At 48.6% G+C, this 14,711-nt stretch overlaps 1 protein-coding gene across 5 annotated transcripts in view; it reads left to right on the forward strand.

Annotated features, from left to right (window-relative positions):
- Positions 1 to 14,711, forward strand: part of tead3a (TEA domain family member 3 a) — a 51,959-nt gene that overhangs the window by 25,872 nt on the left and 11,376 nt on the right. For all 5 annotated transcript variants that reach the window (XM_036532971.1, XM_036532970.1, XM_036532972.1 and 2 more), the window contains exon 4: positions 13,786 to 13,850. In XM_036532971.1, the coding sequence (XP_036388864.1) occupies positions 13,786 to 13,850 (65 nt within the window). The remainder of the gene's footprint in view (positions 1 to 13,785; positions 13,851 to 14,711) is intronic.

A 14,711-nucleotide genomic window follows, 5' to 3' on the forward strand; every position in this document is an offset into this window, starting at 1 on the left:
GAACTGCTTAGTAGACACTCTGATGCGGGGAAACTTCCACTGTGTAGAATTTCACAAGATCCCATTTATTGGCCCTCAGCTGGAGCAGGGTATGGAACATGCCATGCTCCAGGGTACGGCGGCAGCATTCGAACCCATGACCCCGTGGAGCTCTTTCCATTACTTCATGTCCCAAACCGTGTCCTCATGTGCATTTTGTTTGTTTGTTTTGCGCAAATGCGACTCTCAGACCTTTATTTTAATTTGTGTATGAAGCTTGGCTAAGTTCAACAGCCATTCGGGTGAAGGCCCCTTTTCTCAAGGTCACCGTGACCTTCACGCTTTCCCAGATCGTGGAATCCTGCCACCCTGTGTCACCCTGAGGGTGTTAGGAATGGGGTTTTCTTGTCTTGGGCAACCTGCGTCCACCTGGCGTTCGGTGCTGGCAGCGTCCAGGCGTGACCTCCGCTCACGTCCGAAAAGGTCTGTGGGGGCGGGCGTCGTGCGGGTGAAGCCTCTTCCTCGGGGGGAGCGTCTGCCCTCCGGCCGAGATTCTTGGCTCCCCCATCAAGGTGGAGCAATGAAAATTCTTGGCCGCTCGCAACGACCTCTTCGTTAATGGCAAAAACACATTGCGCGGCATCGCGAGGGCCCAAAACACGTGTAATTAATGCGAACACGTGCTGGGGGTGTAATGAAGAACAGGGGTGCAGTAAAATCACCCCGAAAAAAAGGCGGCTTGATGGTACTCTCTTCAGGTCACGTCCAAGAACCCGCTGCGTTAAAGACCTCTAATCCTCATGTGTGATGCACCGCCAGGCGGTGTTCATCAAAATGCCCTGACCTGCAGCTATTCTGCTTTAACGACAAATATTTAAACCATTGAGGAAAAAATGCTGTTAAGAGCATTCATAAACTGGAGTTTATTCATACTATACCTTGAAGTAACGAGTAATGTTAATGGCAGTCTGAGGACGTTTGTTTCTCAGATACCCCTGTAGCTGACTCCTCAATTTAGGAAGGCTTTGATTTCCCCCATGGAGTGAATTTTGTTTAAAAAGGAAAAACAGGACGGTGAGAAAAATGCTAAAACACACGTATGAGCTCACTCTCCCCTCTCAGCTGCACTGCCTTCCCACAGGTTTTTCAGAAGTAGACGTGTGTGTGTGTGTGTGTGTCTGAAAGAAAGGGAGAGAGAGTAAGTGAGTACAGGACAGAGTAGCACATTAGTGAGTGCTCAGACGGCAGAGTGTAGGAGTGCAGGGAGGTCAGGCTGTGCTCTTTGCTGGGAGAGGTCAGGGAGAAGCCCACACACTCCCCAGCGTGGACCCACGTATTTATCTTACCTCGCCGCGGGAGGGAGGGGGTCCGCTGGGGGCGGCAGGGGAACATCAGTTAGCACGAAATGTCCTGCGCACTGACAGAAAGGCACATCTGCTCCAAGGGTAGAGAACAGATATGGAGGGGGGCGGCGTTTGCCCCCGGCCTCAGGAGCCTGCCCCCGCTTCAGAAACCAGCCCCACAATTCCAGACGTGCACTGTCTCACTTTAAATCACTCCCTCACTTTGCTTTGTCTCAGCTTGGAAAGTAAAGTTTCAGTGAACTGGTTTTTAATGTCTTAAAAACCTGTGATAACCTCAGAGAAACCATGTAAGATCTAGCTGTAGCTGCCCCACAGGGCTTTCTGGTGCAGAGGAAAGTGACTTATCTTATTATATTCAAGAAGGTGTTCATCAATATGCTTATCATGACATCACGTTCAGTGAGTCACTGACATCTGTGTGGCTGCTCTGGCCAGTCATCAGCCTTCGTATTGACAGACCGCACCCTTATTGAATGGTCTGAGGTTCTGTCCGATGCAACAGGGCAGTGGCAGTTCAAAGCGTGATCACACCCAGGCTTTGAATTTCACAAAGCCTTAAACATTCCATGCTTTTAAAGATGGTCTGTTTTTCTGGGAATTCTATGAAATCGTCTCGGTGGAAACGGAGTGGTTCACAGAGAGTTAATTTGAATGTTGTGAGGCTGGGGGGCCAGTGTCTCTACATGCCCCCACACGCGGTGCTCGGTTAAATTCAAGTTAAGTTGAGAGGGTGGACTCGCTTGTATTGGAGAGGCAAATTTATTTTCTGGGGTGGAAAATATTTGTGAAGATTTCCCTAAACACAAGATTGTTAATCACGAAATGACAGTGTGGAGAAAAAAAATGACATGTTTTATGTCATTTTTTTTCTCATGCCACTCCCACTTCCAGTTTGTCTTTTATTACAAGCAGTTTTTCTTCATTATGAAGAAACATTTCTCACACAAAGAAAACCCATTTTAATTGTTATAGTGGCAAACTGTAACAATGCGATGTTATGATGCACTGTATTCTTTATGGCTCCCAGTGGGAGCAGTGTGGAATTTTAATAGCTATGAATATTTGAGTGAGTGGGAATGAAACTGTACTTTATAATCCATTATCAGTAATATCTGTAAGACATAGTCCATAAGGTTTCTTTTCCCTAAGCTCTTTGTATTTGCGAATGTTTGTAAGTTGTAATAAGCGGCTATGAATGTTTATTAATGCCAGTGTGAAGTGTTATTTACTTTCCAAAGTGCTTCACAGTTAAATACAAAGATAATGCTCTAGTGATATCAAGCATGTTCACTTTAGGTGTGTTGAAAAGAACACGGTTTATGCAGTGTGTCACATTGTTCTCTGTAGCTCTTTCCCTCACGCCCTGTGTTAAAAGCCCCTGTTATTAATAAGAAGTGTATAAAATAACTCCTAAGGCAAGGTTTGACCCCTTGTATAGCATTATGGGGACTGCACATTTACTCAGTTGCATTTAATCACTGCCTGTCTGTGGCGCTTGTTGCGCAGACCTGCTGTTCATAGCAGGGACAGATTGATTGTTCTTCTGCTGTAGTGGCAGCTGGGTAGCTGCACAGTGTGAAAAAAAGTCCCTTGTTTCTCTGAGTTGACTGTGGGTGTTTTTCTCGATAAGTCCCAGAACAAGTTCCTGCCTGTTGGGGAGATTACTGGTTTGTGCCTGACCCAGAGCGAGAGACAGGATCTTCCAGAATCGCACATATACACATGCGCGTGCGCGCAGCATGCACACACGCGCACACAAACACACAAATACTTACATTAATGCAACATACACAGACTCATACACAAGCATATAGATACACACACACACATACCTATACTTGCACTCATGAAACATATACAGACTCACACACATGCAAGTGCACGCGCGCACACACACACACACACACACACACATACACACACACAAACTTGCAGCATGCACAGAAAACAAACAAACAAACAAAACACACACACACACACACATGTTGAAGACGGCCTCTGGATGTGCTCTCTCTCTTTCTCAGCTCCAAGCATTCTCTGGTTTGGGTCAGTGGCAAGGATTAGCATTTCTACCCTTACATGGTCCTCTTAGTTTGAGGGAAAAAAAAACAGAGCTATGTGGTGGTGGTGAATTGCAGAAAACTTTCACGCAAAAAATCCCCCATAACTTCATCTGCTGCATGACTGAAACCCAGAAGGCAAATTTTTTTTCATACTCGGTGACACCCACGGGAAACGACAGAGATGTGCCTCAGATCCACACTTACAGTTTTTATCACTGTACATTCGCCACAACCGCCCCAAAAATACCATCCACCCACCCACCCCCCCCTCCAGCTCGAAACCCCCTGACTTTGCAGCCAGTTGTGACTCTTTGAAAGGGACCTTGGAAAGATTTATCTTCCACTCTTCGGCGTGTATGTTCAGTGTAGCGGTGAAGAAACAGGTGTGAATGTATCAAAGCAGTAAGAGTGTTATGAATGTGGCCTGCTTTGAGATCAATATGCAAACTGTAGTACTCGCACACCTGGAGTATTCCCCTCCATCACATACCCACTGATTATTTGTTGAAATAAGAAAAAAAATACAAGTCTGGAATAGGCTTATGAATGACTGACTTCATTTCAAACCTCCCTTTCAATCATTTCATTCAGGAAATGAATCTTACACATTTTTGGGAAAAAGGAAGGTTGTCACGAGTCTTGAGAAACTAAAAAGCTGAAACATTCTCTGAAATGTAAGACTAATGTAAGAATTGCTAATGTCAGAATTTGAAATCTACCGAATCTCAACTAAAAATCTGCAACGTGGAAGTTGTATTCTTACCTGTTGTTTGAGGATGAATAATTTTGAACTGATCTTTAATGTGGGCTTTACTCTAGAGGAATCCTCTAGTGTTGGACTTACCAGCAAGCTCTGCCACTTTTGGGAAGAACTGGTTTTGGTCTCTCCTTATCTGTGATCTGTGAGCCTCTGGCCTCTAGCCCTTTGCTGCACTGAGCTTTAATCGTTATCATCTTCTCTGAGTTGATTACCTTTCCTCAGAATGAGGGACGTTGTGCAACACCTTCTGTTTGTGGTCCTAAATCAATATGTTTCTTTTTTTCTGCCTCCTTCCACCACACGTAGAGGACAGTTTGTTTTTACTTGTCTTGAGCCGCGTTCACAGCTGAGGAAAGGTGTGGACTCGGGGGGTCAAACGTTCATCGGCGTTTCTGGTCCAACGGACACGTGCTTGTTGTTATTCCTGTCTCTGAAGCTTAGACCACTGCTAGCTTCTGGGGGGAATGCAAACGAGCAGGCTTTGATTTTTGGAGAAAGTTGAGCCTGAAAAGGATTTGAAGACCTCTGCAGAAGGTCACCTCAGGTCTCTGAATGTGAAAGATTGCATCAGGAATTCTCGATAGCGTATCAAACTTCCTGGTGCTTGATTGGTACATTCCCTCAGCGTCTTAAACACTTTTGCCCTGTGGTTGTGTTTAACACAGGCGATCCTTCTTAACAGTCAAATTTAATAGCCAGGGTTTAACATGATGTTTTTAAAAATGCTTCCTTGGTTCTGGCTTTCATTGTTACATGAGCCCAGTTAATATAGCGCTCGTCCTTGTTTGGGACGGCACTCAGGGTTCTGAGCTCTGAGCCCAAGGAGCATGTGTTTCGGTTTACCTGATCATTACACAGCTGTGGCTGGGCTCATCTACTTATTTTCCCTTTAAGAGGCTCGGGCACCAGGTGGACGATTTGGGAGGTTGGTGGTTGCTTGGAGATGGTGCAGGTGTCACGATCGGCCAGCAGATATCTCAGCGGCCCATCCCGCTACATCCCACCCCCCCATCTGGTGAGAACCCCGAAATGGCCCCGCTGCTGGATAGAATTAGGCTGGCCTGCCTCAAGTGAATCTATATCAGATGGGCCTGCTTACAGGCTGCGGGCAGGAAGCACTCACAGCCATGTCCTGAAAGGGGGTTCCTCTTGGGCTGTGAAGCGCAATGACCTTGCGTGACCTTCCATTCTGTCTTCACTCCTGTAAGTTAGGGTTACTTTTCGCTGCTACCAGCTTGCTACTTTGCAGGGTTTCCTCCTCCTTGGAACAGTCCCTCATGCCATTTCTTCTGAGAGTCGGTCTCCCTGAAAAATTTCTCACAGTTCCATATTCTTTTGTATGCTGAGATCAAGTTGAAAAATTCATTCTCTCTCAGCATAGAAGTGTTTGGTATTGAGCTGGTGCACTTATACAGCACAAATAGACTGTTTACAACTGGATGCTGTCCACATTCTGTGGTCTCTGTTATACACCTCAGTGTGATACAGAAACTAAGTATTTTTCTTGGGTTTCTCACAGCAGTGTACCCATCAAGGATTCAAACCTGCAACCCTGTTTTTAAGGCCAGCCCTAACCACTGCTCCATGGGGTCATTTGCCTTTCTGATGCGCCGTGAAGGTTTTTTATCCAGTGAGACCCCAGTAAGTGTTGGATCAGGTAGTGCCGATATGCGAACTGAAGGTATCTCAGACTCAGACATGCCTGTTTAGTGTAAGCATGGCAGACGCAGACGTCCCTACAGACTGTGGGCATCGCAGACATCCCTGCAGACTGTGGGCATGGCAGGCGCCGACGTCCCTGCAGACTGTGGGCATGGCAGGCGCACACGTCCCCGCAGACTGTGGGCACCGCAGACATCCCTGCAGACTGTGGGCATGGCAGGCGCAGACGTCCCCGCAGACTGTGGGCAGCGCAGACATCCCTGCAGACTGTGGGCACCGCAGACATCCCTGCAGACTGTGGGCATGGCAGGCGCAGACATCCCCGCAGACTGTGGGCAGCGCAGACATCCCTGCAGACTGTGGGCATGGCAGGCGCAGACATCCCCGCAGACTGTGGGCATCGTAGATGCAGACGTCCCTGCAGACTGTGGGCATCGCAGACATCCCTGCAGACTGTGGGCATGGCAGGCGCACACGTCCCCGCAGACTGTGGGCATCGTAGATGCAGACATCCCTGCAGACTGTGGGCATCGCAGACATCCCTGCAGACTGTGGGCATGGCAGGCGCACACGTCCCCGCAGACTGTGGGCATGGCAGGCGCACACGTCCCCGCAGACTGTGGGCATCGTAGGCGCAGGCGTCCCCGCAGACTGTGGGCATGGCAGGCGCACACGTCCCCGCAGACTGTGGGCATGGCAGACGCAGACGTCCCTGCAGATTGTGGGGCATCGCAGACACAGACGTCCCCGCAGACTGTGGGCATCGTAGGCGCAGGCGTCCCCGCAGACTGTGGGCATCGTAGGCGCAGGCGTCCCCGCAGACTGTGGGCATCGTAGGCGCAGGCGTCCCCGCAGACTGTGGGGCATCGCAGACGCAGACGTCCTCGCAGACTGTGGGCGTGGCAGGCGCAGACGTCCTCGCAGACTGTGGGCATCGTAGACGCAGACGTCCCCGCAGACTGTTTGAATTGGAGGGATTCTGAAATGAGCACTGATGCCGTCTTTCCACTCAGCCCCCTTAAGTGCAGAAAGTCGATGAGTCGTTTCCTCTGGAGGGAAAAGGAACTGTGCCGCGGTGCAGACCGTCGAGGAAACATTTTTTGGTTGGATGCGCTGCAAAGTAAATGGAACCCAGCGCTCTGGCGGAGGCCCTTTTTTTTCTCCTCCATCTTGGCTCTGGAATAAAAAGACGTGGAAACGAGTCAGCTTTTTCTGCTGGAATGGCTTGTTTTTCCTACCGTTCATGAAAACTTTGATGTGAATAGGAAGGTTGGTCTCGAGTTCACATGCAGCGCGGTACCAGTGTGTTATATAGGCATTTAGACCACTAGTATTTCCTGAAGGCAGGCATTGGAAGTTCACTGCAGTAGAGGTTTAGTACTGTTTGTATTATACTGCTGCAGTTCAGATATGAAGCTGGTTTAATGCCTGATTTGTGTCCCTTTATATTGTCCTTGTGTGCCCAATCTTTGTAGTAGATGGTGATGTAATTTTTGTAGTTAAACCTTTTGAGAAAGTCTCACTATTGTCGCATAGTATATGCAGCCATTAAGACTTACTATACTAGGCTTAATTGGAGAGCTAGAGCTTCATTTCAGGAATTTTCCACAAAGAAGCAGTACATTACATTACATTACATTGTTGGCATTTAGCAGACACTCTTATCCAGAGCGACTAACATTGGTTACAGTTATTTTTTTTTTAAACACTGTCCATTTATACAGTTGAATATTTACTAAGACAATTATGGTTTCCCAAGGGTACAGCAGCAGTGCCCCAGCGGGGAATTGAACTGGCAACCTTTTGGTTATGAGTCCTGCTCCTAAAGCATAAAGTTGTCTCTTACAGTTGCTGTGTGTGTGCCTGTACATGTGTGTCTGAATAGGAGTGTGTGTGTGTGTGTGTGTGTGTGTGTGTGTGTGTGTGTGTGTGTGTGTGTGTGTGTGTGTGTGTGTGTGTGTGTGTGTGTGTGGTTTGCTAAGCCAGCATGTGCTGGGTGTCTTTTCTCTGTAGAGCTTTGCTCTGAGGCAGGGAGTCTCTCATGGAACACCAGCTGCGCCTCAGCTGTCTGCTCCAATTGGCCTGCCTGCCCGGGCCCACATTGGCCCCCTCCTGCAGAGGGAGAGCGGGAAAGAGTGACGGGAGGGGGGGGCCTGCTTCTGTCCCCCGGGGGGCCCGTACAAACAGTGACCTGTGGATTCTCGTGAAAGGGGTTTCGCTTAAGCGTGAGGCAATTCGACAGTCTGCACCTTAGGGCCTCATTTCTGTGTGCAAAAATGACACCGTTTGCATGTCTCTTTGCCTCACATTTCTGCCTTTTCCCTCAGTTTCGTCAGGCCTGGATCTGTTCTGGATCCCCCTGCGCTGGTTTCCTTGCTGGGGCTCAGAGCTTCCTGTCACTCACCCTTTGTGAGCCATGGAGGGCCTGTGCTCTGGTCTGTGAGCCATGGAGCGCCCTGTGCTCTGGTCTGAAACGGATATCACTCTGAACGTCAGAAGCAAACGTGTTAAATCCAGCGATGGCGGCTTTACCAGCAGCCCCGGGCAGCCCGCCCCTCTTTTTGAAGCCCTGTGTACCGTCAGTGGGGGAAAATGTCAACAGCATGGTGGGGCTGCGTGTCTGCGAGCTGCCAAGACACCCCCCCCCCCCCCCCCCCCCCTTCCCCACACACACACACACACACACACACACTTTGAGGCGGGTCACGCTGTGCGGCCGTAAACACCCTATCCATTTGCACGGAGACATCCGAGGCCCTCCTGGCACAGCCCGGAGACCCCTCCTCAGGAGCGGGAGCGATGACCTCAGAGCGCTCCATCTGGCCGTGACGCGACACCGGGGGCATTTTAACGACGGCGGGCCAGCGCGAGGGCCGTCAGCTGTGTCTGAGACAGACGGGGGGCTTCAAAGAGGCCGGCCCCCGTCTCGTTTCCCGGAGTTTCGGCGGAAGGCCCTGGCCGACTCCAAATTTTCCCCCGAGAAACGTGAAGCAGTCGGAAAGAGAAGGGGAGACTGTCGGGACATGCGTTTAATCAAAGGCATTCGTGACATAAAGGGATTCAGTCCTGTCTTCCTCCTTTTTTCCCCACAGTCCTCTTTGGCATTGGCCTGAAGATTATATTTCAGAAAAAGGGACACAGTTCTCTCCAGTGAAGTGGATCTTTGAGTATTTATTCACAATGGTTCAGATGAGGAAAACCTCTGAGGAAGTTTTTCTGACTAAATTCTGAAGAAGGAAAACTAGCACCGTCACTGTGACAGAGATACAGACACACACTCACCATGCAGGCCCACACGCACTTACATATACTTACACAAAGGGGGGCTTTTTTGGTTCTCATCTCGGCCTGGTCCTATCCCACATTGCCTCCTTTTCCTCCTGTTGCCATTCAGACCATGGAAAATTTCACCAGTCGGTGCTGGGGAGAGGAGGCAGCTGGTCAGGAAGGGGTTAAACGTAGCTGGATCAGTGACTTGGCCTGCGGGCTCCCGGAAATTACCCTGAGTGGGAGTTGAGCAATCTGTGAAGCTGCTTTTTCAGAGCCGGCACAGAGCTGGGGGAGTGGGTGTGTCCCATGTGCTAATCTCCTCACGACACTGCACCTGTCCAGCACTGGTGTGTGCTTGTGTGCGTGTGTATGTGTGTGTGTACATATATGTACATATGTCTCTCTGCACACATGTGCGTGTGCTGGTATATTTGTGGTTAGGGGCGTTGGAGGTACTGTCACCTCCAATCTACATGAATTCTCTTCTGCTCAATTATTCACTTGTGTTGAGGTTCCACTCAAAAGCACTGATCCTGGATCAGACTTTGGAGGCAGAAAGCCCCCCGGCAGAGCCTCTGCTGTAATGATGTTTCCTGTTTGCTGAATGCCTCACATTGATTATTCACTGAGAAATCCTTCTGGTACTGCAGAAAAATCTGCACCGTGAACGTGAACATTATTTTGCGTCCATCTCCGTTATTGCTAAACCTCATCTTTTGCATTGAACATCATCACGTGGCGCTAACTCCATTTCTTTCTTCACCTGGCTCTGCACCAGTTCACCTTTTGCAGTGATTGCTCTGGTGCATTCCTTTGTCATTTTAAAGTCATTTTGAATCACAGAAGGACATTTATAAACGGGGCGTTTTGCTCCAGTGACATTGCCATTTATGCCCTCTTTAGGTTTCCTGTTTTTTTTTTTTTTTTAGAGAGGTGTCTTTCCTTGATGCGTGGATTTCATAAGAAACCCAGTGAGGTGTCTAATCTGTAGTAAACAGCTATTTTGGTATTGAAATTGTGTGTCCTACTTAGCTGAAGTTGCTATTGTCTGAAGGACTTGAATCTCGCTGAGCTGCACGTCAGGGCCTGCAGAGAGAGCTGTCACCCAGGGACTCAACTGTAGGGCTATTGTTGGACCTGCATATATAATGGACCATGGACACTTGTGCTGGTAAATGGGGTCACTTTAATACAGTAATGCTGGCCTCTGTAGCCATACAGCAAGGCTTTCATGACCTTGTTCAGTCATTCTGACTGCCAGATAGAACCCCTCCCCTGCTGTGGATTCAGTGCTCCACATTAGCTGTACTTTCTCAAAACGAAGGACTGCAACCTTACAGCATTTTCGGTAATATGTTCCCTATTTTATGTGCATGCAGTTTTTCTGGATTACTGTTTTCCTTTAAAGTAGCGTTCTCCTTCGTTTCAGAGTTTGCTTTACTTCAGTAGCATGCAGGTTTTTGCAGTAGGTTCAATATTACATTGACATATGTCATTTAGCAGATGCTCTTATCCAGAGAGACTGAAAAAAGGTTAGTTACATGCTGTCCATTTATACAGCTGGATATTTAAACTGAGGCAATTCTGGGATTGAATAGGAGTACCTTGCCCAAGAGTACAGCGGCAGGGCCCAAGCGGGCAATTGAACTGGCAACCTTTCAGTTCCTTATTACTGTGCTACACTGCCGCCCAGTGCTATGCTACAACATTTAAGGGCTCACGCTCGATGCAATCTGCTCGTTCCCGCCTCAGATGTTGTCATTGATGATGGGCGTGGCTCTATCTCAGGCATAAAGTGCACCTGCCTTCACATGATGGGTGCGCCGCTCTCCTAGGGGGAACAGCCCCGCCCCCTTCGCACACACGTTAATGACAGCTCTGTTTTCGGTTACCCTGGTAAAACAGTGCAGGTCCTGGCTTGGTGTTCAGAGAGAGTTGGGATAAAGTCACGAGCAGTAGAGGCGGTAACTGTGGCACACACTAACCTGCTCCCTACTCTGCTGAGGAGAGTCATGGCTGGATGGAGCCAAGGAGGGGGTTAAGGGGAATTACTGTTCCCCCCCCCACCCCACCCCGAAACATCACAACAGGTGCCCCCCATCTGTGGGTAGCGCATGTAAGGAGGAGCTGGAGAATAAAGGCACTGGAGGTCGTGATCATGGTTGTCGGCGGGGACACGCGAGCGCTTCGTGTCTGCAGGGTTGCTCCTCCAGCTTCCACAAGAGCTCCGCAAAGGTGCTCGCAAGTGTGCGCGTGCCCGTGCAAGCGCGTGCCCCTGTGAGCGTGCAGCAGGCAGCCGCGGCAGCCCTCTCGACCAATCGGACTGGTTCGCACAGACGTGAGGGGCTGCGTGGAATTCCAGGAATGTGGAGCACAGAAGCAGGCGTGGCCATGCCGAGAGCTGGAGGGGAGGGGAGGGAGGGGGGGGGGGGGGGGGGGCGGGTGCTGCCAGTGCCAGTGCCAGAAGTGAGAGGAGGCCTGATTGCGGGCCGCTGGAGGGGGTCTGCTGTACTTGTATGGTCATTGTGCTGGGCACAGCTGAAAGCAGGCCGGGGGCCATAGAGCTGCCTGGGGAGAAAGGAAAGGCCGAGTGCTTTCAGTCCGACTCGGCTCGGCTTCCCTCCTTCTGTGGTGCGTTTTTTCCTCTCCTCTCTTCAGTACAGCGGCCGCAGAATCAATGAGTCAAAGTCATTGCATTGTTCTACGCCGTTCATAAAAACGGCAGCCCGGCGCCAGCAGGGAAATCCAGATTACAGAGGGACGTATATGAAATTGTGCGGTCTCATGCGTGGTGGGGACGTGGTGGGCCGTTCACAGGTTCGGCTCTGCGGTTTCCCTCTCACAGACTCGCGATTGTCATTGCGCTGTGTGTCCAGCCTGGAGGGTGAGGTTTTTTGGGGGGGGGGGATGTGTTGTCAGATGAGTGGACAGCCAGGCCAGCACAGCCAGTCCTCAGCACTGTCACAGTGTGGAGGTGTCAGAGAGATTCATGACTGCAGCTCCACACAGCTGCTCTCAAGGTCGAGGTACACACAACACGCTCCTCTCTTTATCACGCATGCACGCACACACACACACACATACACACACACACACACACCCTCACGCACAATCTTTTTCCTTTCTCACTTTCTCAAGCACAGGTACATACACGTACAGCTCATAACACACACACACACACAAGTAGACACCCTTGCACTCTTTTCTCTCGCACACTCACACATGCACGCACACACACACACACACACACACTTACAATACACTCTCTCTCATACACACACAAACACATACACACACACTCACACACATACACAAGCCCTTGCAACATGCACACATTCTCACAAACACACACACATACACACACCCTTGCAACATGCACTCTCTCTCTCACACACACACGCACATGCATGCACACACATCCAAAAACATCGTGTCTTAAGCCTCATCATTCACTGCCGCTGGCCTCTCTCTCTGTAACTAGTTGTGACATTATCGTCTACGGCGCAATATTGATTAGTCATGCCCAGATTAATTTGAAAGCAGAATTAAATCCAAGTGCGTCCCAACAAAGATAGTGTTATGTGTTGACAAGCACTTGGGCCGACAAACAGCCTGAGGTACATTAGCCTGTTTTGCAATCTGAACTCCTCAGTTGATCAATACAGTGGGCCAAATCCTTCCTCATCCTGCCTGTTTCTCATGCATACGATCACAGCCAAAGCAGATCAATATGTTTTCAGCTGCTCGCGCAGTGACTGGATGTCAGATGTTTGCTTATGGTCTTGCGAGCGCATTCCAATGAGTTATATCTTCGTTTACTTGCGATGGCCAGTTTCAGTGGAGCCGTTTCTCTGAAAGCCGTAAAACATGTCCATGTCTGAGAGGTGAATCTAGAGATAGCCGCTCCTTGGTGGTCCTGCCATGTTTGGAACCTGTTGTTTTAATAGAAGAACTATGAAGCTCTTCTCGTTCATTCTAAATATGGCTGTTTGCTTTTCTGACAGATCAATTGTGTAAAGATTCGACTTGTAAAACACGCTGGGTAGCTGTCACATGTCATAACAGGTCAGTTCTTTCTAGACAGGAGCCTGGGGATGAAACGTCACCAAAAATGTCTGAAAAAGTGAAGTAACAAAATAAAATATTGAAAAGAAAAATTCAATTTGGTTCTAAAATTCAATTTGAAAAATGGTTTCTCTTACCTCTTTTGCAGTGTTTAATACATTTTTTTATTCATGGTTTTCACAGCTGCTTTCTGTGTAGCTGTACTGAGGGCTATATGTAATTTCTGCAATCTTAAGTGTATCTTAAGCGTATTATATAATTTTCTTTTATTAAAACAGTTGACTCATTCCTGTCTCTGCACTTGCGGGAGTTTACAGAGCAGCTGAGCTCAGAGCACACTAGTATTCTGTTATCGCCATCTGCTGGCCATTTCACAGAACAGCATTCAGCTCCTGAACGTCAAAGGTTTTAGTGCTGGAAATGGGTGGTTTCAAAACAAATAAAAACAGCTGTAACTGGAGACCAAGCTGACTGGTTTGTGTAGATTGATGTCACCTGCCACTGACCATTCATATGCAAAGGCAGTATTAATCCTCTCAAAATTTCCTATGCCAAGCTACAATCACCAGGCCTTTGTGTCATTTCAGTGTCTAAATTGTGTGCAACCCTGTTTGTTTTACAGGTCGCAATGAGCTGATAGCAAGATATATCAAGTTACGAACAGGAAAGACCCGCACAAGAAAACAGGTAACCAAGGCGATATTATCCTATTGCTCTTATCTGTGTCAGCACATGTTACCAAAAAGAGTGCCTGCAGACCAGCACCTGAGCACAGTGCCCTCGTCTCCAGTACGCCAGCTGTGAGATTAGCTAGGAGGGGTACCTACACCTATTTCATGGTGTTCGCCAACAAGAAATGAGTATCTAATGGCAGAGAACCAGAGATCAGCATTCAACAAACACTATAAAGATGAGTTTAAGTGAGTTCTTTTTCAGTACATGCGTTACTTGAGCAGTAGGTGGTGGTACTCTGTGGGAATTTTTATGTGCTTTCAGGTAGTGTGATGAATCAGCTGAGATGTTCTCTCTCAGTTCTTTTCTACTCCAGAGTACACTGCATGTATTTAAATGAGTGAATGTCAATACCAGCCTCGTTTAAGCTTGCCTGAAGAGCTTGCCTTTCTAGAACTCATCAGCTGTGACCGACTGGTAAACAATTGAACAACAAAACAACAAAATAACGACACAGGAAGGAGGACTGATCAAGTGATGGGTCAGGCCTCAGCTCAGTGGAATCTCTGATGTTACTGTACACGATCAAAAGTGTACATTTATATAGCAGGGCCAAGTGTATATAAACCGTGTTGGCTGAAAGGGACCGGGCAGGGCGGCAGTGCCCTCTGTACATAGTCAGCGTGCCTCTCTGGGTAGGACAGTGTGACACATGTCAAACAGAAGGCCGCAGCCAATCTGGTAATTCTATCTGCGCCTCATCACATTTCTCAAAGTCCTCTTGCGTCACCCCCGGTGCGATGGTAGTATTTTTGGATGCCGTCTGCAGGAGAAATAGGCTCCCCTTTTATCTAGACAGACACTTTTAACAAAGCA

The sequence above is a fragment of the Megalops cyprinoides genome, chromosome 7, assembly GCF_013368585.1.
Source record: "Megalops cyprinoides isolate fMegCyp1 chromosome 7, fMegCyp1.pri, whole genome shotgun sequence".
Lineage (NCBI taxonomy): Eukaryota > Metazoa > Chordata > Actinopteri > Elopiformes > Megalopidae > Megalops > Megalops cyprinoides.